This window comes from Coloeus monedula (genome assembly GCF_965178545.1).
Source record: "Coloeus monedula genome assembly, chromosome: 39".
NCBI classification, from domain to species: domain Eukaryota; kingdom Metazoa; phylum Chordata; class Aves; order Passeriformes; family Corvidae; genus Coloeus; species Coloeus monedula.
In genome coordinates, this window is record NC_138819.1 from 1,571,788 (window position 1) to 1,595,030 (window position 23,243).

Here is a 23,243-nt window from a genome sequence, read left to right on the forward strand (position 1 = left end):
GGACTTTGGGGGGTAATTGGAGTTTAGGGGGACTTTTAGGGGGTCCAGGGGGTGTTTGAGGGGGGTGCAGGGGGTTTTTGGGGTATTTCTGGAGTCCAGAGTGATTTGGGGTTGGGGGGGGGCATTTAGGGGATCCAGGGGGGTGGTTCTGGAGGCGATTGGCACTTGGGGGCTATTTAGGGTGGTTTGGGGGGGGGGGTCAGACCCCACAACCCCCCCATAAACCCCCCTCCCCCCCCCCAGGAGCACCGCAAGCTGCAGCGCAGGAAGGGCCCGGCCAAGCGCCGCCCCCCCTCGCCCCCCTCCCCCGAGGAGGAAGAGGAGGAGGAAGAGGAAGAGGAGGAGGAAGAAGAGGAGGATGAGGAGGACGAAGAGCCCGAGCCTGACCCCGAGGGGGACCCGGAGCCGGAAGCGGAGCTGGGGGGGGGCGAAGCCGAGGCCGAGCCCCCCCCGGAGCCCCCCCCGGAGCCGCCGTACCCCCCCAGCCTGGCTGACCACGAGTACACGGCGCGGCCGGGGGGGCCGGGACCCCCCCCCGGGGCTCAGCCGGGCCGTGCCCCCACCCCCATGGCCCCGGGGGTCTTCCTGAGCCAGCGCCGGGCACCCCCTGGCACCGCCCCCCCCAGCCACGGTGAGAGGGGGAGGGGGCTGGGCGTGATCTGGGGGGGTTTTGAGGGGTCTGGGGGGAGTTTGGAGGGGGTTTGGGGGAGGATTTGGGGGGTTTGGGGGTGCTGAGGTGGGTCCAGGTGGGGTCTGATGGAGTTTGGGGGCTCCAGGGGGAGTTTTAGGGTTCCAGGGGGAGTTTGGAGGGGGTTTTTGGGGAGGATCACGGGGTTTTGGGGGTGCTGAGGTGGGTCCAGGTGGGGTCTGATGGAGTTTGGGGGTTCCAGGGGGAGTTTGGAGGGGGTTTTTGGGGAGGATTTGGGGGTATCCGGGGGTGCTGAGGGGGCTCCAGGTGGGGTCTGATGGAGTCTGGGGGCTCCAGGGAGCTTTTTGGGGTTCCAGGGGGAGTTTTGAGGGGGTTTTTGGGGAGGATTTGGGGGTTTTGGAGGTGCTGAGGGGGCTCCAGGTGGGGTCTGATGGAGTTTGGGGGCTCGAGGGAGATTTTTGGGGTTCCAGGAGGAGTTTTGAGGGGGTTTTTGGGGAGGATCTGGGGGTTTTGGGGGTGCTGAGGGGGGTCCAGGTGGGGTCTGATGGAGTTTGGGGGCTCCAGGGGGAGTTTGGAGGGGGTTTTTGGGGAGGATTTGGGGGTGCTGAGGGGGCTCCAGGTGGGGTCTGATGGAGTTTGGGGGCTCCAGGGAGCTTTTTGGGGTTCCAGGGGGAGTTTGGAGGGGGTTTTGGGAGGATCACGGGGTTTTGGGGGTGCTGAGGTGGGTCCAGGTGGGGTCTGATGGAGTCTGGGGGCTCCAGGGGGAGTTTGGAGGGGGTTTTTGGGGAGGATTTGGGGGTATCCGGGGGGATTTGGGGGTGCTGAGGTGGGTCCAGGTGGGTCTGATGGAGTTTGGGGGCTCCAGGGAGATTTTTGGGGTTCCAGGAGGAGTTTTGAGGGGGTTTTTGGGGAGGATCTGGGGGTTTTGGGGGTGCTGAGGGGGCTCCAGGTGGGATTTGATGGAGTCTGGGGGCTCCAGGGGGAGTTTTCAGGGGTTTTTGTGGAGGATTTTGGGGGTGCTGAGGGGGCTCTAGGTGTGTCTGATGGAGTTTGGGGGCTCCAGGGAGATTTTTGGGGTTCCAGGGGGAGTTTTGAGGGGGTTTTTGGGGAGGATTTGGGGGTGCTGAGGGGGCTCCAGGTGGGTCTGATGGAGTCTGGGGGCTCCAGGGGGAGTTTGGAGGGGGTTTTGGGGAGGATCTGGAGGATTTTGGGGGTGCTGAGGGGGCTCCAGGTGGGTCTGATGGACTTTGGGGGCTCCGGAGAGGGTCTGGACAGGACTTTGGGGTCGGTTCATGGAGCGCCGAGAGGGCGGGGGAGCTGCAGGGGGGTCTGGGGGTGTCTGAGGGGGTTGTGGGGAGTGTCTGAGGGGGCTTGGGGGGCTCTGAGGGGCTATTTGAGGTGTCTGAGGGGGTTTGGGGGGCTCTGAGGGGATTTTTGAGGTGTCTGAGGGGGTTTGGGGGGCTCTGAGGGGATTTTTGAGGTGTCTGAGGGGGTTTTGGGGGGCTCTGAGGGGGTTTTTGGAGGTTTTGGGGGGCTCTGAAGGGGTTTGGGGGGGCTCTAATGGGTTCTGAGGGTGTCTGAGGGGGTTTTGGGGGGCTCTGAGGGGGTTTAGGGGTTGTTTTGGGGGCTCTGGGGGGTTCCTGGCCCCGTCCCGCTGACGCCTCGGTGCCGCCGCAGGGAAGCGGCCGCGGAAGGGTTTGGCCACGGCCAAGCAGCGCCTGGGCCGCATCCTCAAGATCCACCGCAACGGGAAACTGCTGCTCTGAGGGCGGGGCCCGGACACGCCCAGGGGCGTGGCCACACCGGCCCCGCCCACCCTCGGCCACGCCCACGGCACCGCAGAGCCCAGGGGATGGACACGGCCGCGGTGGGCGGGGCCTGGAGAGCGACCACGCCCTGCCAGGCTCCGCCCACCCACGCTGTGAGGGAGGAGCTGGGGCGGGGCCGCGCGGAGGGGCGGGGCCTGGCGGGGCCACGCCCACGAGGTGGTAGCGATGGTGTGCCCGCTAAAAGGGCGTGGCTTGCACCAGGCCCCGCCCCTTTTCCGACGTGACCACGCCCACAAACACGGGGTCCACCGAGACCACGCCCCCAATGCCGCCCGAGCCACGCCCACCGCCTGTACTGGCCAATACCATCGCCACGGGGGCGTGGCCACGACAAGCCACGCCCACAAAAACGAGCTACAAACCACGCCCCTAAAGGGTTGGGCTGCAGCCTGGCCCCGCCCTCCGCCGCTCCCGCCCTCCCATTGGCTGTGGCTGAGCAGGGGGCGGGGCCTTCTCATTCCCGCGCTCAGGCGATTGGCCAAGCCCCGCCCCACAGCTGCGGAAGGGGCGGAGCCATTTTTGATTGGTCCCCGCTGAGGATTTTTTTTGTTGCCCCTCCCCCAAGTGTCTTCAGGTTGATTGACGGGGGCGGAGCCGCTTCCCATTGGCTGCCCCGGTTTTGTAGGCGTGTCCGGAGGCCGCGGCCCCGCCCCCCTTTTGTATTTGTAGAATAAAAAGGAGAAAAAAAAAAAAAACCAAAACAAAAAAATCCCGGAATTGGTGAAAAAGTGACCCCCGGCTGGGTCACGTGACCCCCGCAGCGCGCGCCGCCGGGCGAGACCTCGCGCTCCCCTCAGCCCGCGCTCTCGCGAGATCATCTTCTTCTTCAGTCAGCCGGCGCTCTCGCGAGATTTCGCGCTGCCCTCAGCCGGCGCTCTCGCGAGAGCCGCGCGCGCCGCCGCCGTTCCCGCCGCTGAGGCAGCGGCCGCGCTCCCCCCGCCCTCCTCCCCCCCCCTCGGCGGGCCCGGTCCCGTTGCCGGTCTCGCTTCTCTCCGCGCGCCTCTCGCGAGGCTTCGGGGCCGCAGTGCCAGCGCCTCGCGAGATCTCGCTCATCAGTGTGCCGGTGAGTGCCGGTGCTTGAGGGAACGGCGCGGGGCCCGCGGCCTGTGAGGGGAGCTGGGGGATTGAGCCCCTCTGTGGTGGGCAGGGCCTCGCCTCCCTTGACCCTCCGCCCCCCTCCCCCATTTTCCCCTCGGTACGAGGCGGGATCTGTGAGGGACCCCCCCCTCCCCTCCCCCATACACCTCACGAAATCTCGCGAGGCTCCCCGAGCTCCCGCCCCGCTGCTCGGCGCGCTCTCGCGAGACTTCGCCCCTGCGCCTCTCGCGTTCCCATTGGCTGCCGGCGGCGTTGTCCCGCCCCCTGCTCTGCCCGCGGCGCCGCCTCCTCCTCGTCCCGCCGGCCGCTCTCGCGGGATTTGTGGCGGCTCTCGCGGGATCTCGGGCCGCGGCCGGGGCTCAGTGTAAGATGGCGGCGGCGGCAGCGGCGGGACGGGCCCGGGCCGGGCTCTGACCCCCCCCTGCTCTCCCCGCCCGCAGAAGGTACCGGGGCCGGCGGGGCGGGGGGCTCGGCCCGGTGCCGCTGCGGGGCCCGCGGCAGGGGGGAAATGGCGCCCGGCTCCGTCATGAGGGGCCCGCCCCCCCCCTCCCACCGCCCCCCCCACTCCCCAGCGGCCTCCCGTGATTTGGGGGCCCCTTTCCCTCCCTCACGGCCCCCCTTCCCCCGACCCCCCCGGGGCTCCCCCGGTACGGGACCCCCTTGCCGGGATTCAGGCGCTCCCCGCCGAGATTTAGGGTGTTTGGCTGCCCCCCCCACCCCGATTTAGTCTTCTCACGTTTTTAGGGGTGCCCCGTATTTTACGGGTTCCCTCACGATGCTCTCTCGCCTTTCCATTCTTTAGGCACCCCGGTGGTGTTTTTAGGCTCTCTCAGTCCCCTCCCATTACTCAGGGTCTCCCTCAGCGCTTTCCCGACATTTCGGGGACCCTTTTAGGGCCCCCCCACGTTCCCCGTTTTCTTCCTGCAGCTCGCCGGGATTTACCCCCGGCATTTCGGGTCCCTCTTCTTCAGCCCCTTTAGGGTTCGGGGGTCTCCTCGTTGGCTCCCCAGCGCTTTTCCCCTATAGTATTTAACTCTGATTTCGGGCTGGGCTTTTCCCGGCGCTCATCTCCCCACACGCTGCGATTTGGGGGATCCCTTTCCTGGCATCACCCCCTCACTGCTCCCTCTCTATCGCTGCCCATCCCCCCCCCCCCCCCCAATCCTTCAGCCGCCGTTCACCCGGGACCCCCAAACCCCCCAGCACCTCACAGCCCCCTCCCCAATTTCCCCCCCCTCCCCCCAGCAGCTCCCGGGTCCCTCCCCCTCGCAGCGACCGGGCCGGGCCGAGGATGGACTGGGAGTGATTCCCGGTAAGGGCGGCCCCGCTCGGTTCCTCCGGGGGGAGGGGGCTTCAAAACCTCCTGGGGGGGGGGGGTGAGACAGCGTGGGGGAGGGGTAGGGGGTGGATCTCCTGTCGGGGGGGTTTTTCCGGAGCTGTTTTGGGAGGGAGAACGGCACGGGACCCTCCAGGTGGTTTTTGTCACCCCCCGGGCCCCCCCTGCCCCCCCAATGTGATGCGTCACTGTCACCGAACCGGCCGGGCTGGAGGGGGGGGGGGGGGACCGGAGGGGGGGGGCGGGGGAGCCCCGGCACGCGGCCGCGTCAGCCCCTAATTACAGCCCCTAATTACAGGCGCTAATTACAGCCCCTCGTCACCGCCGCGGGGTTAATTGAGGGGGGGAGCGGAGGGGTGAGGGCGGTTTCGGGGGGGCCCCCAGGCGACCCCCCCGGGCACGGCGGGGTTTTGCACATTCATTGTTCAGCCGGTGCCGCGACGTCATCGGCCGCGGCCGCCGCGGCGCCTGTCGGGACAGCGAGGCCCTGTCGGGACAGCGAGGCCCTGTCGGGACAGCGAGGCCCTGTCGGGACAGCGAGGCCCTGTCGGGACACGGGGGAGCCCCGCAGCGGCGGGGGGGGGGGGAGGGGAAGGGGGTTTGACCCGCTGGGGGTGGGGGGGCTCCCGGTGCGACCCCGCCCTCCCCCCTCGTGTGGCCACAGGCAGAGCACGAGGACCGGAACCCCCAAAATGAAAGTGGATCGGACGAAGCTGAAGAAAACCCCCACGGAGGCGGTGAGGGGGACGGGACACTCGGGGGGTGTTGGGGACACCTGGGAAGAGGGTTGGGGACACTCAGGGGGTGTTGGGGACACTCAGGGGGTGTTGGGGACACCTGGGAAGAGGGTTGGGGACACTCAGGGGGTGTTGGGGACACTCAGGGGGTGTTGGGGACACCTGGGAAGAGGGTTGGGGACACTCAGGGGGTGTTGGGGACACTCGGGGAGGGGGTTGGGGACACTCGGGGGGTGTTGGGGACACCTGGGAAGAGGGTTGGGGACACTCAGAAAGGGGGGAACGCTCACTGGGGGGGGGGGGGACACTTGGAGAGAGGGTTGGGGACACTCAGGGGGGGTTGGGGACATTCGGGGGCTGTTGGGGGCACTCAGGGGGTGTTGGGGACACCTGGGGAGGGGGTTGGGGGCACTTGAGGGGTGTTGGGGACACTCGGGGGGTGTTGGGGGCACTCAGGGGGTGTCAGGGCTGTGATTGTGGGGGGCACACTGCGAGGAGTGGGGGGATCAGGCAGACCCTGGGGGGAGAATCGGAGATGTCTGGGGGGGGCATGGGGAGGGGTTTGGGGTCATTGGGAAGGGGTTGGGGACATCGGGAGGGGGTTGGGGACATTCGAGGAGCATCGGGGCAGTGATTGTGGGGGGGGGAATCAGGGACACCCTGGGGGGGTGGGGAGGGTTGGGGGACATCGGGAGGGGTTTGGGGGCATCAGGAGGGGTTTGGGGACATGGGGAGGGTTTGGGGGCAGCGGGAGGGGTTTGGGGGCAGCGGGAGGGGTTTGGGGACATGGGGAGGGTTTGGGGGCAGCGGGAGGGGTTTGGGGGCATCAGGAGGGGTTTGGGGACATCGGGGGGGGGTTGGGGACATCGGGGGGGGGTTGGGGATACGGGGGGCTGAGTTCCCTGTCCCCCCCAGCCCGCCGACTGCCGGGCCCTCATCGAGAAGCTGAAGGGCTGCAGTGACGAGCAGCTGGTGACGGAGCTGCAGCAGATCAAGACATGGAACATCGGGAAGGTGGGAGGGGGCCCGAAATCTGCGGGGGGGTCCCCAAAAACCTGGGGGGGGCCAAAAACCTGGGGGGGGGAGGTCCAGAAGGATGGAGGCCTCGGAATTTCTGGAGGGATCATCCAGAGGTTGTCAGGGCGATGCTGAGCTCGTCCCCACACCGGTCAGTGCCAGGGGCAGGGGGGTCACCCTGGCACCCCCAGAATGGGAGGGTGGTACCCCAGGGTGTTCCCCAGGTGAGGGGGGTCCCTGGTTTGGGTTGAACACTGTGAGCCCTTGCTCAGCTCTCAGCCCTGGGGTGCTGCAGTTGGGGGTTTTTGTGGAGCCTCAGGAAGGGTCCTTTCCTGCCCTTCTCAGTAATCTTGGGGGTCACCCCACTTTTTAATTGCTTTTCCTGCAGCTGGGAATTCTCAGCAGTGCTCTCAGCTCCCCCGAAGCGGTGCCCCCATTTCCTAGCACGGGGCTGGGACCCCGCTTGCTTTGGAGCCCCAGAACTGGGGAGGGGGCCTGGGGTGTCAGCCAGCCCCCCTGGACTGGCAGGGGGCACCCCCTGAGTCCCCCAGGTCACCAGTGGGGGGTACCCCAGTTTGTCCCCGTGCCCCAGAAGGGACCCTCCCCGTTTCCCTCCCCCCAGAGCTGTTGGGCTGCGGATCTTTTTTGTCCCAGAGCTCCAAAACTCCAAGGAGGAGCCCCAATATCCCAAAAACCAGCGGGGGGACACCCCACAGATCCCAAAACGCCCAGGGGGCACCGCAGTTCCCTCCCAAACACCTGGGGAGGACCCAAATTGTCCCCCAGATTCCAAAACCACCGGGAGCAGAGAGCAGAACTCTCTTTTCCTGCCCTGTGTTGGGAACGGGGCCCAGCTGCTACTGGGGGGGCAACTGGGGATGCTGGGGCGCTTCCTTGGGGTTCTGGGGTCCCCCTGGGGATGTGGGGGCTCATGGGCTGGGACCCCCCTGCGAGGTGGGGGGGGGGGTTCATGGGGAGCTGGGCTGGGTTGGGGCCTGGGCTGTGCCCCCAGCCCCATTCCTCACCCCCTGTGCGAGCTGTACCCCACTGGGTGGGTGTGGGGGGCTCAGGGGCTCCAGGCTGTGCCCCCAGCCCCATTCCTCACCCCCTGTGCCCCCTCAGTGCGAGCTGTACCCCACTGGGTGGACCTGGGGGGCTCAGGGGCTCCAGGCTGTGCCCCCAGCCCCATTCCTCACCCCCTGTGTGAGCTGTACCCCACTGGGTGCACTGGGAGGGCTGGGCAGGAGTTTGTGGCTCTGGGTGGACCCGGGGGGCTCAGGGCTCCAGGCTGTGCCCCCAGCCCCATTCCTCACCCCCTGTGCCCCCTCCCCAGTGCGAGCTGTACCACTGGGTGGACCTGCTGGACCGCTTCGACGCGCTGCTGGCCGAGGCCGGCCGGCCAGTGGAGGCCATGAGCTGGATGCTGGCCTGCGACCGGCCCGAGCGGCAGCCGCTCAAGGCCCTGCTGCTGGCCCTGCTCAACTTCACGGCGCTGCTCATCGAGTACAGCTTCTCCCGCCACCTCTACAGCTCCATCGAGGTGGGCACGGCCCCTTCCCCCCCCTTCCCCAGTTGTCCCAGTTGCCCCAGTTGCCTGACACGCCTGTCCCCGCAGCACCTGACCACGCTGCTGGCCTCCTCGGACATGCACGTGGTGCTGGCCGTGCTCAACCTGCTCTACGTGTTCAGCAAGCGCTCCAACTACATCACCCGCCTGGGCTCCGAGCGCCGCGGGCCCCTGCTGGCCCGCCTGCAGCACCTGGCCGAGGTGGGGCGGGGGTTTGGGGGGTTTTTGGGGGGTTTTTGGGGGGTTTGGGGAGGGGCCCAGCAGGGCGGGGCTGAGCTGGGCTGGTTTCCCTGCAGAGCTGGGGTGGAAAGGAGAACGGCTTCGGGCTGGCTGAGTGCTGCCGGGACCTGCACATGATGGTGAGTGGTACCTGGGGGTTCTCCAGAGCTCGGCTGGGTGCTCTTGTCCTGTGCTGGGGTCCTCCAGAGCTCGGCTGGGTGCTCTTGTCCTGTCCTGGGGTTCTCCAGAAATCACCTTTGTACTTTTGTCTTGTTCTGGGGGTCCCCCAGAACTCAGTTGTGGCCCCTTGTTCTGTCCTGGGGGTCCCCAGAGCTCATTTTTGGCCCCTTGTCCTGTTCTGGGGGTCCCCAGAGCTCACCTGTGCCCCCTTGTCCTGCCCTGGGGTCCTCCAGAGCTCACCTGTGCCCTCCTGTCCCATCCTGGGGTCCCCAGAGCTCACCTGTGCCCTTCTGTCCTGTTTTGGGGTCCCCAAACCATCCCACATCCCTTTATCGTGTGCTGCTAGCTCTGGCACTCTCTTGTGTCTTTTCTCATGTCCCGTGGTCCCCCCCAATGCCCTCAGTGTGCCCCGGTGCCACCCTGGGCTCCCCACCACTGGCACACATCCCGTTGTTGTGTCCTGGGGTCTCCCTGTGCTGTCCCGTGTCACCTTTGGGTGCTTTGGGGTCCCCCAGCACTGTTTGTCACATCCTGAGGTGCCCAACACTGTCTTGGGCTTCTTGTCACATCTCAGGGTCCCCCAGTGCTGTCCCCTGTCCCTTCCTGTCGCATCTCAGGGTCCCCCAGTGCTGTCCCTTGTCCCCTCCTGTCCCATCTCAGGGTCCCCCAGTGCTGTCCCCTGTCCCTTCCTGTGACATCTCTGGGTCCCCACTGCTCTTTGCGTCCCCCAGTGCTCTCCTGTGTTTTGTTCTGTCACATCTCAGGTCCTCCCACTGCTTTCACGGTCCCCCAGTGCTCTTTCTTGTCCCCTCCTGTCACATCTCGGGGTCCCCCCGTGCTCTCCTGTGTCTTCTCCTGTCACGTTTTGGGGTCCCCACTGCTTTCAGGGTCCCCCAGTGCTGTCCCCTGCCCCCTTTGCGTGGCTGCTCTGGGCTCTGTCCCCTCTCTCTGGTGCCATACTGGGGTGCCCTGCGCTGTCCTGTGTGCCCGTGTCACGCCCTGGGCTCCCCAGGTCTGGCCTGTGTGTCCCTGCTGCAGCTCAGGAGCCCCGAATGTCCCCCAGCACCCTCCGGGGCTCTCTTGGCGCTGTCCTGTGTCCCCTCAGGGTGCTCAGGGGTCCTTTTGTTGTGTTTACCCTGTCACATCTCGCTGTGACGCCTTTTGAGATCCCCAATGCCGCCCTGTGTGCTTTTGTCCCCTCCTTGATGCCATCCCACCTTCCCCAGCACTGTCCCCTATCCCCTCAGGGTGTCCCCTCAGGATGTTCCCAGCGCTGTCCCCTGTCCCCTCAGGGTGTCCCTGGCGCTGTCCCCTGTCCCCTCAGGGTGTCCCCTCAGGGTGTCCCCAGCACTGTCCCGTGTCCCCTCAGGGTGTCCCCAGCACTGTCTCGTGTCCCCTCAGGGTGTTCTCAGCACTGTCCCCTGTCCCCTCAGGGTGTCCCCAGCACTGTCCCATGCCCCCTCAAGGTGTCCCCAGCGTTGTCCTGTCCCTCCCGTGTCACATCCCGGAGCCCCCCACCGCCTCCCGTGTCCCCCCTGTGTCGCATTTAGGGTCCCCCCCTGCTTTGTCCCTCCCGTTGTGTCCCTTTGTCCCCTTTCTGCCAAACCTCCAGTGTCCCCCAGCCTGGCTGTGTCCCTATGGGGGAGGGGACCCTGCTGACCCCCCTGTCCCCCCCACCCAGAAATACCCCCCCAGCGCCACCACCCTGCACTTCGAGTTCTACGCCGAGCCGGGCGTCGAGGTGAAGGTGGACAAGAGGGTGAGTGATGGGGAACTTCGGGGACACGTGGGGACACGAGGAGGCCCCCAAAACACTGGGGCCACCCTTTGACCTCCTGTGACCCCCCCCAGGCCACCAGCACCACCTTGCACTACATCCACATAGAGCAGTTGGACAAGGTGAGCGTGGGGGGCACCTTGATTTGGGGAGGGGAGTTCTGCTTTGATTGGGACCCCCCCAAACCCTGCACCGCCCTTTTGTCCCTCTGTACCCCAATCCTGTCCCCTGCCCCCCAATTTCTCTGTCCCCTGCCCCCCCAGATTTCAGAGAGCCCCTCGGAGATCATGGAGTCGCTCACCAAGATGTACAGCATCCCCAAGGACAAGCAGGTGTGAGGGGTGACAACGAGGGGACCCTGGGGGCACACACGGGTGGGAGGGGTGACCCCCAGACCCTCCCTGACCCCCCCCAAATTCGTGTCCCCCCCCCCCCCCCACAGATGCTGCTCTTCACCCACATCCGCCTGGCCCACGGCTTCTCCAACCACAAGAAGCGGCTGCAGGCGGTGCAGGCGCGGCTCCACGCCATCTCCATCCTGGGTGGGGCTTCGTTAAGGGCTGGGTTAATTGGGGGGGTGATTAGGGGGGCTCTGGGGGGCTTTGGGGTGACCCCCCCGTCCCCGCAGTGTACTCCAACGCGCTGCAGGAGTCGGCCAACAGCATCTTGTACAACGGGCTCATCGAGGAGCTGGTGGACGTGCTGCAGATCACCGACAAGCAGCTGATGGTGAGACCCCCCCTGAGCCCTCCCTGAGCCCCCCAGAACGCCTCCGACCCCCCCGCTGACCCCCTGCCCTCCCCCAGGACATCAAGGCGGCGTCGCTGCGGACGCTGACGTCCATCGTGCACCTGGAGCGCACCCCGAAGCTGAGCAGCATCATCGACTGCACCGGCACCGCCTCCTACCACGGCTTCCTGCCCGTGCTGGTGCGCAACTGCATCCAGGCCATGATCGGTGAGCGCCGGGCGGCCGGGGGGCGGGCATGGGGTGGGGCTGGGCTGGGCAGGTGTGGGGCAGGGCTGGGGTGGGGCTGGGCAGGTGTGGGGCGGGTGTGGAGCAGGTGTGGGGCAGGGCTGGACAGGTAGTAGGCAGGTGTGGGGCAGACATAGGGCAGGGCTGGGGCAGGGCCGGGCGGGTTTGGGGCAGGGCTGGGGTGGGGCTGGGCAGGTGTGGGGCAGGGCTGGGCAGGTATGGAGCAGGGCTGGGCAGGTGTGGGGCAGACATGGGGCAGGTGTGGCACAGGAAGAGGGGCAGACATGGGGCAGGTGTGGCACAGGAAGAGGGGCAGACATGGGGCAGGTGTGGCACAGGAAGAGGGGCAGACACAGGGCAGGTGTGGCACGGGGACAGGGGCAGACACGGGGCAGGTGTGGCACAGGAACAGGGGCAGACACGGGGCAGGTGTGGCACAGGAAGAGGGGCAGACACGGGGCAGGTGTGGCACAGGAAGAGGGGCAGACGTGGGGCAGGTGTGGCACAGGAAGAGGGGCAGACGTGGGGCAGGTGTGGCACAGGAAGAGGGGCAGACGTGGGGCAGGTGTGGCACAGGAAGAGGGGCAGACACGGGGCAGGTGTAGCACAGGAACAGGGGCAGACACGGGGCAGGTGTGGCACAGGAAGAGGGGCAGACATGGGGCAGACATGGGGCACAGGAACAGGGGCAGACGTGGGGCAGGTGTGGCACAGGAAGAGGGGCAGACGTGGGGCAGGTGTGGCACAGGAAGAGGGGCAGACGTGGGGCAGGTGTGGCACAGGAAGAGGGGCAGACGTGGGGCAGGTGTGGCACGGGGACAGGGGCAGACGTGGGGCAGGTGTGGCACAGGAAGAGGGGCAGACATGGGGCAGGTGTGGCACAGGAAGAGGGGCAGACGTGGGGCAGGTGTAGCACAGGAACAGGGGCAGACGTGGGGCAGGTGTGGCACAGGAAGAGGGGCAGATGTGGGGCAGGTGTGGCACAGGAACAGGGGCAGACGTGGGGCAGGTGTGGGGGCAGACGGGGGGATGGGTGCAGGGCCGGTAATGAGACAGGTGTGGGGCAGGTGCAGGGCAGGTGTGGGGCAGACACTGGGCAGGTGTGGGACAGGTAACGAGACAGGTGTGGGACAGATAATGGAGCAGGTGTGGGGCAGACACCAGGCAGGTGCAGGGCAGGTGTGGGGCAGGTGTGGGGCAGACATTGAGCAGGTGTGGGGCTTCAGGGGGCGCGAGCCGCCCTAACGGTGCTGTCCCCCCAGACCCCTCCATGGAGCCCTACCCCCACCAGTTCGCCACGGCGCTCTTCTCCTTCCTCTACCACCTGGCCAGCTACGACGCGGGCGGCGAGGCCCTCGTGTCCTGCGGCATGATGGAGGCGCTGCTCAAGGTGGGCCGGCCTCGTCCTCCTTGGGGGGGGGGTCTCACCTGCCCTGGGGACCCCCTCACCGCCCTCCTCACCCTCCACAGGTGATCAAGTTCCTGGGGGACGAGCAGGACCAGATCACGTTCGTCACGCGGGCGGTGCGCGTGGTGGATCTCATCACCAACCTGGACATGGCTGCCTTCCAGTCGCACAGCGGCCTTTCCATCTTCATCTACCGCCTCGAGGTGCTGCCCCCACCCTGCTGCCAGGGGGGGTTTCGGGGTCTCCGTGGGTTTTCTGGGGTGCTGAGGCTCTGTGCCCTCCTTGCACCCCCCAGCACGAGGTGGATCTGTGCCGCCGCGAGTGTCCCTTCGTCATCAAGCCCAAGGTGCAGCGCCCGCCCGCCGCCGCCCTCCCCGAGGGCGAGGACATGGAGACGGACATGGAGGGTGAGCAGAGGGGCGGCACTGGGGGTGTTCCCCCCCCCCCCTCTCGCCACGTCCCGGTCACCCCTCCGGTGTCACCGTCCCCCCGCAGTGACCGACGTGGCCATGGAGAGCAGCCCCGGCCCCTCGGCCGAAGCCCGGCCGGACCCCGCGCCGCCGGCGCCGCCCGCCGTGCCCAGCACCAGCGCCGCCACCCCGTCCCCGCGCGGCGGTAGGTGCCCCCCGGGGCCGGGGGACCCTCTGGGGACACCGGGGGTGCCACGGGGGGCTCACCCGTCCGCGTGCCCCCTCCCAGGAGTGCAGTGCATCCCGCAGCGCGCCGCCTTGCTCAAATCTATGCTGAACTTCCTCAAAAAAGCCATCCAGGACCCCGCCTTCTCCGACGGCATCCGGCACGGTGGGTGCACCCCGATGGCCCCAAACTGTGCCCCCCACGTCCCCAGGGGGGCGGTGGGGGTGGCACTGACCCCCCGTGTGCCCCGCAGTGATGGACGGCTCGCTGCCCACCTCGCTGAAGCACATCATCAGCAACGCCGAGTACTACGGCCCCTCGCTGTTCCTGCTGGGTGAGCCCCGCCCCGGCCCCGCCCGGGCCCCGCGGGCTGGGCAGCGATTTGGGGGCCCCGTGCCGGTGCCCCGCCCGCCCTCAGTGCCCGCCTGTCTCTCCTCCCGCCGCAGCGACCGAGGTGGTGACGGTGTTCGTGTTCCAGGAGCCCTCGCTGCTGTCCTCGCTGCAGGACAACGGCCTCACCGACGTCATGCTGCACGCGCTGCTCATCAAGGACGTGAGTGTGCCCGCGCCTGTGCAGCCAGCTGTGCCCCAGCTGTGCCCCTGGCTGTGCCCGCACCTGTGCCCCTGGCTGTGCTCCCACCTGTGCTCGCACCTGTGCCCGCACCTGTGCAGCCAGCTGTGCCCCAGCTGTGCCCCTGGCTGTGCTCCTACCTGTGCCCACACCTGTGTCCCTGGCTGTGCCCCAGCTGTGCCCCCAGCTGTGCTCTCACCTGTGCCCCTACCTGTCTCCACACCTGTCCTGTTTCTGTTTCCTCACCTCTTTCCCTCAGCTGTCCCGTTACCTGCCCCGCACTTGTCTCATTGCGTGTTCTGTTTCCTGTTCCCTCCCCTGTCCCTTCACGTGTCCCCTCCCCTGTCCCCTCACCTGTCCTCCCATCTCTTCCCCGGTGTCTCTCAGCACCTGTCCCCTCATGTGTCCCCTCGTGTGTCCCCACACTCGTTCTTTCAGCTGTTGCTGTGTTTTCACACCTGTCCCATTAAGTGCCTTGCACCTGTTCTGTCTCACGGTCCTGTCTCTGTCTCGTTACCTGTTCCTTTACCTGTCCTCTTACCTGTCCTGTATCTGTTCCCCTCATCTGTTGCCCTTACTTGTCCCTTCACCTGTCCCCTGCCCTGTTGTCACACCTGTCCCCTCACCCACTTTGCCTCCGTCCCGTTTTCTGTCCCACACCCATCCTCTCGTCTGACCCCGTCCCTGCCGTGACCCCTGTGCTCACCTGCCCTGGGTGTGTTTCTCACCTGTGCCCTCACCCGTCCCCACATCTGTCCCCTGGGTGCCACCTGTGCGGGTGCCACCCGTGCCCCAGCTCCACCCCACACCTGTTCCCTGTGTGCTGTGCACCTGTCCATGCCCCACCCCCACCTGTGCCCCACCCCCACCTGTGCCCCACCCCACCTGTGCCACACCCCTCCCTGTGCCACACCCCTCCCTGTGCCACACCTGCCCATACCACACCCTCCTGTGCCCCACCCCTCCCTGTGCCCCACCCTTACCTGTGCCCCACCCCTACCTGTGCCCCGCCCGCCTGTGCCCCACCCCTACCTGTGCCACACCTGCCCATGCCATGCCCTCCTGTTCCCACCTGCCTGTGCCACGCCCTCCTGTGTCCTACCTGCCCAGTGTCTGCCCGAGCTCTGTCGCACACCTGCCCTGTGCCCGCCCCTCCCAGTGCCCCTCCCAGTGCCCCTCCCGGTGCCCTCCCTGTCCCCTCCCTGTCCCCTCCCTGTGCCCCTCCCTGTTCCTCTCTCTTACCCTCCCTGTGCCCATTCCTGTGCCCTCCCTGTGCCCATCCCTGTTTCTCCCTCTCACCTTCCCTGTCCCCTCCCTGTACTCTCCCTGTCCCCTCCCTCTGCCCCTCCCTGTCCCCTCCCTGTACTCTCCCTGTCCCATCCCTGTGCCCATCCCTGTCTCTCTCTCTCACCCTCCCTGTCCCCTCCCTGTCCCCTCCCCGTGCCCACTCCTGCCCGGTGCTGAGTGGCCGCTGGCTGCCCGCAGGTGCCGGCCACGCGGGAGGTGCTGGGCTCGCTGCCCAACGTGTTCAGCGCTCTGTGCCTGAACGCGCGCGGGCTGCAGAGCTTCGTGCAGTGCCAGCCCTTCGAGCGCCTCTTCAAGGTGCTGCTGTCCCCCGACTACCTGCCCGCCATGCGGCGGCGCCGCAGCTCCGACCCCCTCGGTGAGCGCCCGGGCCCTGGGGGGCTTGGGGGGTCCTTGTTACATGGGGGGGGACACCCAGAGAGTGACCCCGGGGGGGTTTGGGGGGGACACCCAGAGAGTGACCCTGGGGGCTCTCGGGGATTTTGGGGGGGACACCCAGAGAGTGACCCTGGGGGCTCTTGGGGGTGCTGGGGGGACACCCAGAGAGTGACCCCGGGGGGCTCTCGGGGATTTTGGGGGCACACCCAGAGAGTGACCCTGGGGGCTCTGGGGGGTTTGGGGGGGACACCCAGAGAGTGACCCCAGGGGGCTCTCGGGAATTTTGGGGGGGACACCCAGAGAGTGACCCTGGGGGTTCTCAGGGGTGCTGAGGGGACACCCAGAGGGTGACCCCAGGGGGCTCTGGGGGGTACTGGGGGGGACACCCAGAGAGTGACCCCGAGGGGCTCTGGGGGGGACACCCAGAGAGTGACCCCAGGGGGCTCTTGGGGGTGCTGGGGGGACACCCAGAGAGTGACCCCAGGGGGCTCTGGGGGGTTTTGGGGGGGGGACACCCAGAGAGTGACCCCAGGGGGCTCTCGGGGATTTTGGGGGGGACACCCAGAGAGTGACCCTGGGGGCTCTTGGGGGTGCTGGGGGGACACCCAGAGAGTGACCCCAGGGGGCTCTTGGGGGTGCTGGGGGGACACCCAGAGAGTGACCCCAGGGGGCTCTGGGGGGTTTTGGGGGGGGGACACCCAGAGAGTGACCCCAGGGGGCTCTGGGGGTTTGGGGGGGACACCCAGAGAGTGACCCCAGGGGCTTCTCAGGGGTGCTGAGGGGACACCCAGAGAGTGACCCCAGGGGGCTCTGGGGGGTTTTGGTGGGGGACACCCAGAGAGTGACCCCGAGGGGCTCTTGGGGGTGCTGGGGGTCTCTTTGTTATATCGGGGGGGGGTACACACAGAGTGACCCCGGGGGGATTTTGGGGGGCTCTATGTTCCATTAGGGGTAGGACATCCACAAAATGACCCCAGGGGCCTCTTGGGGATTTGGGGGGGACCCAGGGGGATTTTGGGGGCCTGTTTGTTCCATTAGGGGCAGGACACCCACAGAATGACCCCAGGGGGATTTTGGGGGGCTCTTTGATCTATCAGTGAGGCACCCACAGAATGACCCCAGGAGGATTTTGGGGGGCTCTTTGATCTATCAGTGGGGCACCCACAGCCCAACCCCAGGGGGATTTTGGGGGGCTCTTTGTTCTCTCAGTGGGGCACTCACAGCCCAACCCCAGGGGGATTTTGGGGGGCTCTCTTTATTCTCTCAGTGAGGCACCCACAGCCCAACCCCAGGGGGATTTTGGGGGGCTCTTCATTCTCTCAGTGGGGCACTCACAGCCCAACCCCAGGGGGATTTTGGGGGGCTCTTCATTCTCTCAGTGGGGCACTCACAGCCCAACCCCAGGGGGATTTTGGGGGGCTCTCTTTATTCTCTCAGTGAGGCACCCACAGCCCAACCCCAGGGGGATTTTGGGGGGCTCTTCATTCTCTCAGTGAGGCACTCACAGCCCAACCCCGGGGGGATTTTGGGGCTCTCTTTATTCTCTCAGTGAGGCACCCACAGCCCAACCCCAGGGGGATTTTGGGGCTCTCTTTATTCTCTCAGTGAGGCACTCACAGCCCAACCCCAGGGGGATTTTGGGGGGCTCTTTATTCTCTCAGTGAGGCACCCACAGCCCAACCCCAGGACCACACCAGCCCCTTAACCCAACCCCCGCTTTAACATTTAACCCCTTCCCCAATTTTTGGGGGTGTCACTGTTTACTTCAGCCCCCCCCTCCCCATTTCTCTAACCCCCCACCCCTCCCCGTGCCCCCAGGTGACACAGCCTCCAACCTGGGCAGCGCCGTGGACGAGCTGATGCGGCACCAGCCCACGCTCAAGACCGACGCCACCACCGCCATCATCAAGGTGACGACGGGGGGGCTGGGGAGGCACGGGGGGGACACCCCTGGGGCTTTAGGGGCTCCCCCTGAACCCCAGACTCCCTCCATCCCCCCGTTCCAGCTGCTGGAGGAGATCTGCAGCCTGGGCCGCGACCCCAAGTACATCTGCCAGAAGCCGTCGATGCAGAAGGCGGACGGGACGGCGGCCGCGCCGCCCCCGCGCTCGCCCCACGCCGCCGAGGAGGCCTCGAGCGAGGACGAGGAGGAGGAGGAGGTGCAGGCCATGCAGAGCTTCGGCGCCGCGCAGCAGAGCGAGGCCGAGCCCAGCCAGACGTGAGCGCCCTGGGGGGGGGTGCTGGGGGGTGCAGGGGGGGGTTTAGGGGAGTTTGGGTGAGTTTAGGGGAGTTTGGGAGGGTTTAGGAAGATTTTGGGTGAGTTCAGGAGGGGTTTTGGGTGCGTTCAGGAGGGGTTTGGGTGGGTTTAGGAGGGGTTTGGGTGGGTTTAGGAGGGGTTTGGGTGGGTTTAGGAGGGGTTTGGGTGGGTTTAGGGGAGTTTGGGTGAGTTTAGGGGAGTTTGGGTGAGTTTAGGGGAGTTTGGGTGGGTTTAGGAGGGGTTTGGGTGAGTTTAGGGGAGTTTGGGTGGGTTCAGGGGAGTTTTGGGTGGGTTCAGGAGGGGTTTGGGTGGGTTCAAGGGGGTTTTGGGTGGGTTCAGGAGGAGTTTGGGTGGGTTTAGGGGAGTTTGGGTGGGTTTAGGGGAGTTTGGGAGGGTTTAAGAAGATTTTGGGTGGGTTCAGGGGAGTTTTGGGTGGGTTCAGGAGGGGGTTGGGTGGGTTTAGGGGAGTTTGGGTGGGTTTAGGGGAGTTTGGGTGGGTTCAGGAGGGGTTTGGGTGGGTTCAGGAGGGGTTTGGGTGCGTTCAGGAGGAGTTTGGGTGGGTTCAAGGGGGTTTTGGGTGGGTTCAGGAGGGGTTTGGGTGGGTTTAGGAAGATTTTGGGTGGGTTCAGGAGGGGTTTGGGTGGGTTCAGGAGGGGTTTGGGTGGGTTTAGGGGAGTTTGGGTGGGTTCAGGAGGGGTTTGGGTGGGTTTAGGGGAGTTTGGGAGGGTTTAGGAAGATTTTGGGTGGGTTCAGGAGGGGTTTGGGTGGGTTCAAGGGGGTTTTGGGTGCGTTCAGGAGGGGTTTCGGAATGTTCAGGAAGATTTTGGGAGGGTTCAGGAGGATTTGCGGTGATCAAGGGGATTTTGGGAGGGTTCAGGGGGATTTTGGGTGAATTCAGGGAGGATTTTGGGTGGGTTCAGGGCGGTCTTGGGTGGGTTTAGGGGAGTTTGGGAGGGTTCAGGAGGGTTTTGGTTGGGTTCAGGAGAATTTGGGGTGATCAAGGGGATTTTGGGAGGGTTCAGAAGGATTTTGGGAGGGTTCAGGAGGATTTTGGGTCAGTTCAGGAGGATTTTGGGTGGGTTCAGGGCAGTCTTGGGTGGGTTCAGGAGGGGTTTGGGTGCGTTCAGGAGGATTTTGGGGGGGTTCAAGGGGGTTTTGAGTGGGTTTAGGAGGGTTTGGGAGGGTTCAGGGTGATTTTGGGTGGGTTCAGGAGGATTTTGGCTGGGTTCAGGAGGGATTTGGGAAGGTTCAGGAGGATTTTGGCTGCGTTTAGAGATGTTTGGGAGGGTTCAGGGGGGTTTGGGTGGGTTCAGGAGGATTTTGAGAGGCTTCAGGAGGATTTTGGGTGGGTTCAGGGAGAATTTTGGGTGAGTTCAAGGGGGCTTGGGAGGGTTCAGGAGGGGTTTTGGGTGGGTTCAGGGGGATTTTGGGTGGGTTCAGGAGGGTTTAGGAGGTTTTTGGGTGGGTTCAGGAGGATTTTGGGAGGGTTTAGGGGAGTTTGGGTAGGTTCAGGGCGTTTTTGGGTGGATTCTGGGGAGTTTTGGGTGGGTTTAGGGGGGTTTTGGAGAGTTCAGGGGGGTTTTGGGTGTGTTCAGGGCTGTTTAGGAGGGTTCCAGGAGGGTTTTGGGTGGGTGAGGAGGATTTTGGGTGGGTTCAGGAGGATTTTGGGTGGGTTCAGGAGGATTTTGGGTGGGTTCAGGAGGATTTTGGGTGGGTTCAGGAGGGTCTTGGGTGCATTCAGGAGGATTTTGGGAAGGTTCAGGGGGATTTTGGGTGAGTTCAGGAGGATTTTGGGTGGGTTCAGGAGGGTTTGGGTGCATTCAGGCAGGATTTTGGGTGCGTTCAGGAGGATTTTGGGTGCGTTCAGGAGGATTTTGGGTGCGTTCAGGGGGATTTTGGGTGCGTTCAGGGGGATTTTGGCTGGGTTCAGGGCGGCTCTGGGGGCAGTGGGGTACAGGTCACCCAGCGGGGGTGTCCCCGGCTCCGTTTTGGGTCTTTGTTGGGTCTGGGGGGGTTGAGCTCAGCCTTGGCAGATCCGTGGCTGGCACCGAGCTGGGGAGAGGCGGGAGGGCCTGGACAGGAGGGTCTGTGGAGAGGATCCTGGGATTTGGGGTGGGATAGGAGCAGGAGACAATCCCAGGATTTGGGGTGGGATAGGAGCAGGAGACAATCCCAGGATTTGGGGTTTGATAGGAACGGGAGAGAATCCCAGGATTTGGGGTTGACAGGAGCAGGAAACAATCCCAGGATTTGGGATTTGATGGGAGCAGGGGGAGGGGGGAACAGGCTCTGCTGCCAGGGGACAGGGACAGCTGGAGGGAACAGAGATTTTGCTGCTCCAGGAGACGTTTAGGCCGGAAATGAGGAAAAATCCCCATTTTTTTTTTTTTCCCCTGAAACTCCCCAAAAAAGGCCTGGCAGGGTCTGGCAGGGAGGCGGCGCGGTGACCCTGCCTGGGGCTGCTCAGTCCCTGCCAGAGTCACAGCTCGGCCTCAGCGCTCCCAAAAGGCTTTTCCAGCCTCGTTCACTCGGGAATTTGGTGTCCTGGGGGGTTTGGGGGGGGTCACACCCCCTTCCTCACCCCCTCCTCACCCCCTCCCCTGTGCTTCCAGCGTGGTGGGCACGGAGGAGCGCATCCCCATCCCGCTCATGGACTACATCCTCAACGTGGTGAGGGGGCTGGGGGGGTCCCTGCTGCTCCCTGAGCCCCCCCTGACCCCCCCAGCCCCCCCTGACCCCCCCGGTGTCCCCAGATGAAGTTTGTGGAGTCCATCCTGAGCAACAACACCACGGACGATCACTGCCAGGAGTTCGTGGCACAGCGGGGGCTGCGGCCGCTCGTCACCATCCTGGGGCTGCCCAACCTGCCCGTGGACTTCCCCACGTCTGCTGCGTGCCAGGCCGTGGCTGGGGTCTGCAAATCCATCCTGGTACGGCCCTGGGGGGCTGCAAATGCATCCTGGGGGGCTCAGAGGGGCTGGAAATGCATCCTGGGGGGGTCAGGGGGCTGCAGATCCATCCTGGGGGGCTCAGAGGGGCTGGAAATGCATCCTGGGGGGGTCAGGGGGCTGGAAATGCATCGTGGGGGGCTCAGAGGGATGGAAATGCATCCGGGGGGGGGCTGCAAATCCATCCTGGGGGGCTCAGAGGGGCTGGAAATGCATCCTGGGGGGCTCAGGGGGCTGCAGATCCATCCTGGGGGGCTCAGAGGGGCTGGAAATGCATCCTGGGGGGGTCAGGGGGCTGGAAATGCATCCTGGGGGGGTCAGGGGGCTGCAGATCCATCCTGGGGGGCTCAGAGGGGCTGGAAATGCATCCTGGGGGGCTCAGGGGGCTGTAAGTCCGTCCGAGGGGGGCTTGTCCCACCAGCCTAGGGTGCTGCAGGAGGCATTGGTGACTCTGTGGCTCTCCTGTGTTCTCTCTCTGTGGCCCCTCTATGGCCCCTCTCTCTGTCCCACGAGCCCAAGGTGCTCCAGGAGGGGCTGGTGCAGCTCGAGGCCCCTCAGTGACCCCCCTGTCCCCTCTCTGTCCCCCCAGACTCAGTCCCTCGAGCCCAAGGTGCTGCAGGAGGGTTCAGTGACCCCCCTGTGACTCCTCAGTGACCCCCCTGTCCCCTCTGTGCCCCCAGACCCTGTCCCACGAGCCCAAGGCTCTCCAGGAGGAGCTGGTGCAGCTCGAGGCCCCCTGTGACCCCCTCGTTCTCTCTGTGTCCCCCCAGACCCTGTCCCACGAGCCCGAGGTGCTCCAGGATGGTTCAGTGACCCTTCAGTGTCCCCTCAATGACCCCCCTGTCCCTCTGTGTCACCCCAGACTCTCTCCCACGAGCCCAAAGTTCTCCAGGATGGTTCAGTGACCCCTCAATGACCCCCCTGTCCCCTCTGTGCCCCCCCAGACCCTGTCCCACGAGCCCAAGGCTCTCCAGGAGGGTTCAGTGACCCCCTGTGACTCCTCAGTGACCCCTCAGTGACCCCCTTCTCCCCTCTGTGTCCCCCCAGACTCTCTCCCACGAGCCCAAAGTTCTCCAGGATGGTTCAGTGACCCCTCTGTCCCTTCTTTCTCCCCTCTGTGCCCCCAGACCCTGTCCCACGAGCCCAAGGTGCTGCAGGAGGGGCTGGTACAGCTCGAGGCCCCTCAATGACCCCTTTCTCCCCTCTCTGTCCCCCCAGACCCTGTCCCACGAGCCCAAAGTTCTCCAGGACGGTTCAGTGACCCCTCAATGACCCCCCTGTCCCCTCTGTGCCCCCAGACCCTGTCCCACGAGCCCAAGGTGCTCCAGGAGGGGCTGGTGCAGCTCAAGGCCCCTCAATGACCCCCCTGTCCCCTCTTTCTCCCCTCTGTGCCCCCAGACTCTCTCCCACGAGCCCAAAGTTCTCCAGGACGGTTCAGTGACCCCTCAATGACCCCCCTGTCCCTTCTGTGTCCCCCCAGACTCTCTCCCACGAGCCCAAGGTGCTGCAGGAGGGTTCAGTGACCCCCCTGTGACTCCTCAGTGACCCCCCTGTCCCCTCTCTGTCCCCTCTGTGCCCCCAGACCCTGTCCCACGAGCCCAAGGCTCTCCAGGAGGAGCTGGTGCAGCTCGAGGCCCCCTGTGACCCCCTCGTTCTCTCTGTGTCCCCCCAGACCCTGTCCCACGAGCCCGAGGTGCTCCAGGATGGTTCAGTGACCCCTCAGTGTCCCCTCTTTGACCCCCCTGTCCCTCTGTGTCACCCCAGACTCTCTCCCACGAGCCCAAGGTGCTGCAGGAGGGGCTGGTGCAGCTCGAGGCCCCTCAATGACCCCCCTGTCCCTCTCTGTCCCCCCAGACCCTGTCCCACGAGCCCAAGGTGCTCCAGGATGGTTCAGTGACCCCTCAGTGTCCCCTCTTTGACCCCCCTGTCCCTCTGTGTCACCCCAGACTCTCTCCCACGAGCCCAAACTTCTCCAGGATGGTTCAGTGACCCCTCAGTGACCCCTCTGTCCCTTCTTTCTCCCCTCTGTGCCCCCAGACCCTGTCCCACGAGCCCAAGGTGCTGCAGGAGGGGCTGGTACAGCTCGAGGCCGTGCTCTCGGCGCTGGAGCCGCTGCACCGGCCCATCGAGGCCCCGGGGGGCTCGGTGCTGCTGCGGGAGCTGGCGGCCGCCGGCGCCGTCCCCGACGCGACGCTCTCGGCCCAGGCCACCCCCCTGCTGCACGCGCTGACCGCCGCCCACGCCTTCATCATGATGTTCGTGCACACCTGCCGCGTGGGGCAGGTGAGGGGGGCTTTAAAAGGGGCTTGGGGGGCTTCTAAAGGGGTGGGGGGGCTTTAAAAGGGGCTTGGGGGGC

General features: G+C 65.7%; 2 protein-coding genes across 4 annotated transcripts in view; both read left to right on the plus strand.

Moving 5' to 3' along the window:
* PHF8 (PHD finger protein 8) overlaps positions 1 to 2,591 on the plus strand; it is a 28,797-nt gene extending 26,206 nt beyond the window's left edge. For all 3 annotated transcript variants that reach the window (XM_082300319.1, XM_082300320.1, XM_082300321.1), the window contains exons 20-21: positions 244 to 631; positions 2,327 to 2,591. In XM_082300319.1, the coding sequence (XP_082156445.1) occupies positions 244 to 631; positions 2,327 to 2,415 (477 nt within the window). In that variant the 3' untranslated portion in view covers positions 2,416 to 2,591. The remainder of the gene's footprint in view (positions 1 to 243; positions 632 to 2,326) is intronic.
* A 1,323-nt stretch (positions 2,592 to 3,914) lies between these two features.
* Positions 3,915 to 23,243, plus strand: part of HUWE1 (HECT, UBA and WWE domain containing E3 ubiquitin protein ligase 1) — a 91,422-nt gene continuing 72,093 nt past the window's right edge. Inside the window, exons 1-26 of the mRNA XM_082300275.1 lie at positions 3,915 to 4,019; positions 4,822 to 4,888; positions 5,577 to 5,649; positions 6,565 to 6,663; positions 8,000 to 8,206; positions 8,282 to 8,434; positions 8,530 to 8,592; positions 10,314 to 10,391; positions 10,484 to 10,531; positions 10,673 to 10,741; positions 10,852 to 10,951; positions 11,038 to 11,138; positions 11,216 to 11,366; positions 12,647 to 12,774; positions 12,855 to 12,995; positions 13,088 to 13,199; positions 13,288 to 13,407; positions 13,492 to 13,593; positions 13,682 to 13,762; positions 13,875 to 13,981; positions 15,485 to 15,662; positions 17,501 to 17,592; positions 17,689 to 17,900; positions 20,552 to 20,609; positions 20,693 to 20,869; positions 22,925 to 23,170. Of these exons, the coding sequence (XP_082156401.1) occupies positions 5,605 to 5,649; positions 6,565 to 6,663; positions 8,000 to 8,206; positions 8,282 to 8,434; positions 8,530 to 8,592; positions 10,314 to 10,391; positions 10,484 to 10,531; positions 10,673 to 10,741; positions 10,852 to 10,951; positions 11,038 to 11,138; positions 11,216 to 11,366; positions 12,647 to 12,774; positions 12,855 to 12,995; positions 13,088 to 13,199; positions 13,288 to 13,407; positions 13,492 to 13,593; positions 13,682 to 13,762; positions 13,875 to 13,981; positions 15,485 to 15,662; positions 17,501 to 17,592; positions 17,689 to 17,900; positions 20,552 to 20,609; positions 20,693 to 20,869; positions 22,925 to 23,170 (2,868 nt within the window). The 5' untranslated portion in view covers positions 3,915 to 4,019; positions 4,822 to 4,888; positions 5,577 to 5,604. The remainder of the gene's footprint in view (positions 4,020 to 4,821; positions 4,889 to 5,576; positions 5,650 to 6,564; positions 6,664 to 7,999; positions 8,207 to 8,281; positions 8,435 to 8,529; positions 8,593 to 10,313; positions 10,392 to 10,483; positions 10,532 to 10,672; positions 10,742 to 10,851; positions 10,952 to 11,037; positions 11,139 to 11,215; positions 11,367 to 12,646; positions 12,775 to 12,854; positions 12,996 to 13,087; positions 13,200 to 13,287; positions 13,408 to 13,491; positions 13,594 to 13,681; positions 13,763 to 13,874; positions 13,982 to 15,484; positions 15,663 to 17,500; positions 17,593 to 17,688; positions 17,901 to 20,551; positions 20,610 to 20,692; positions 20,870 to 22,924; positions 23,171 to 23,243) is intronic.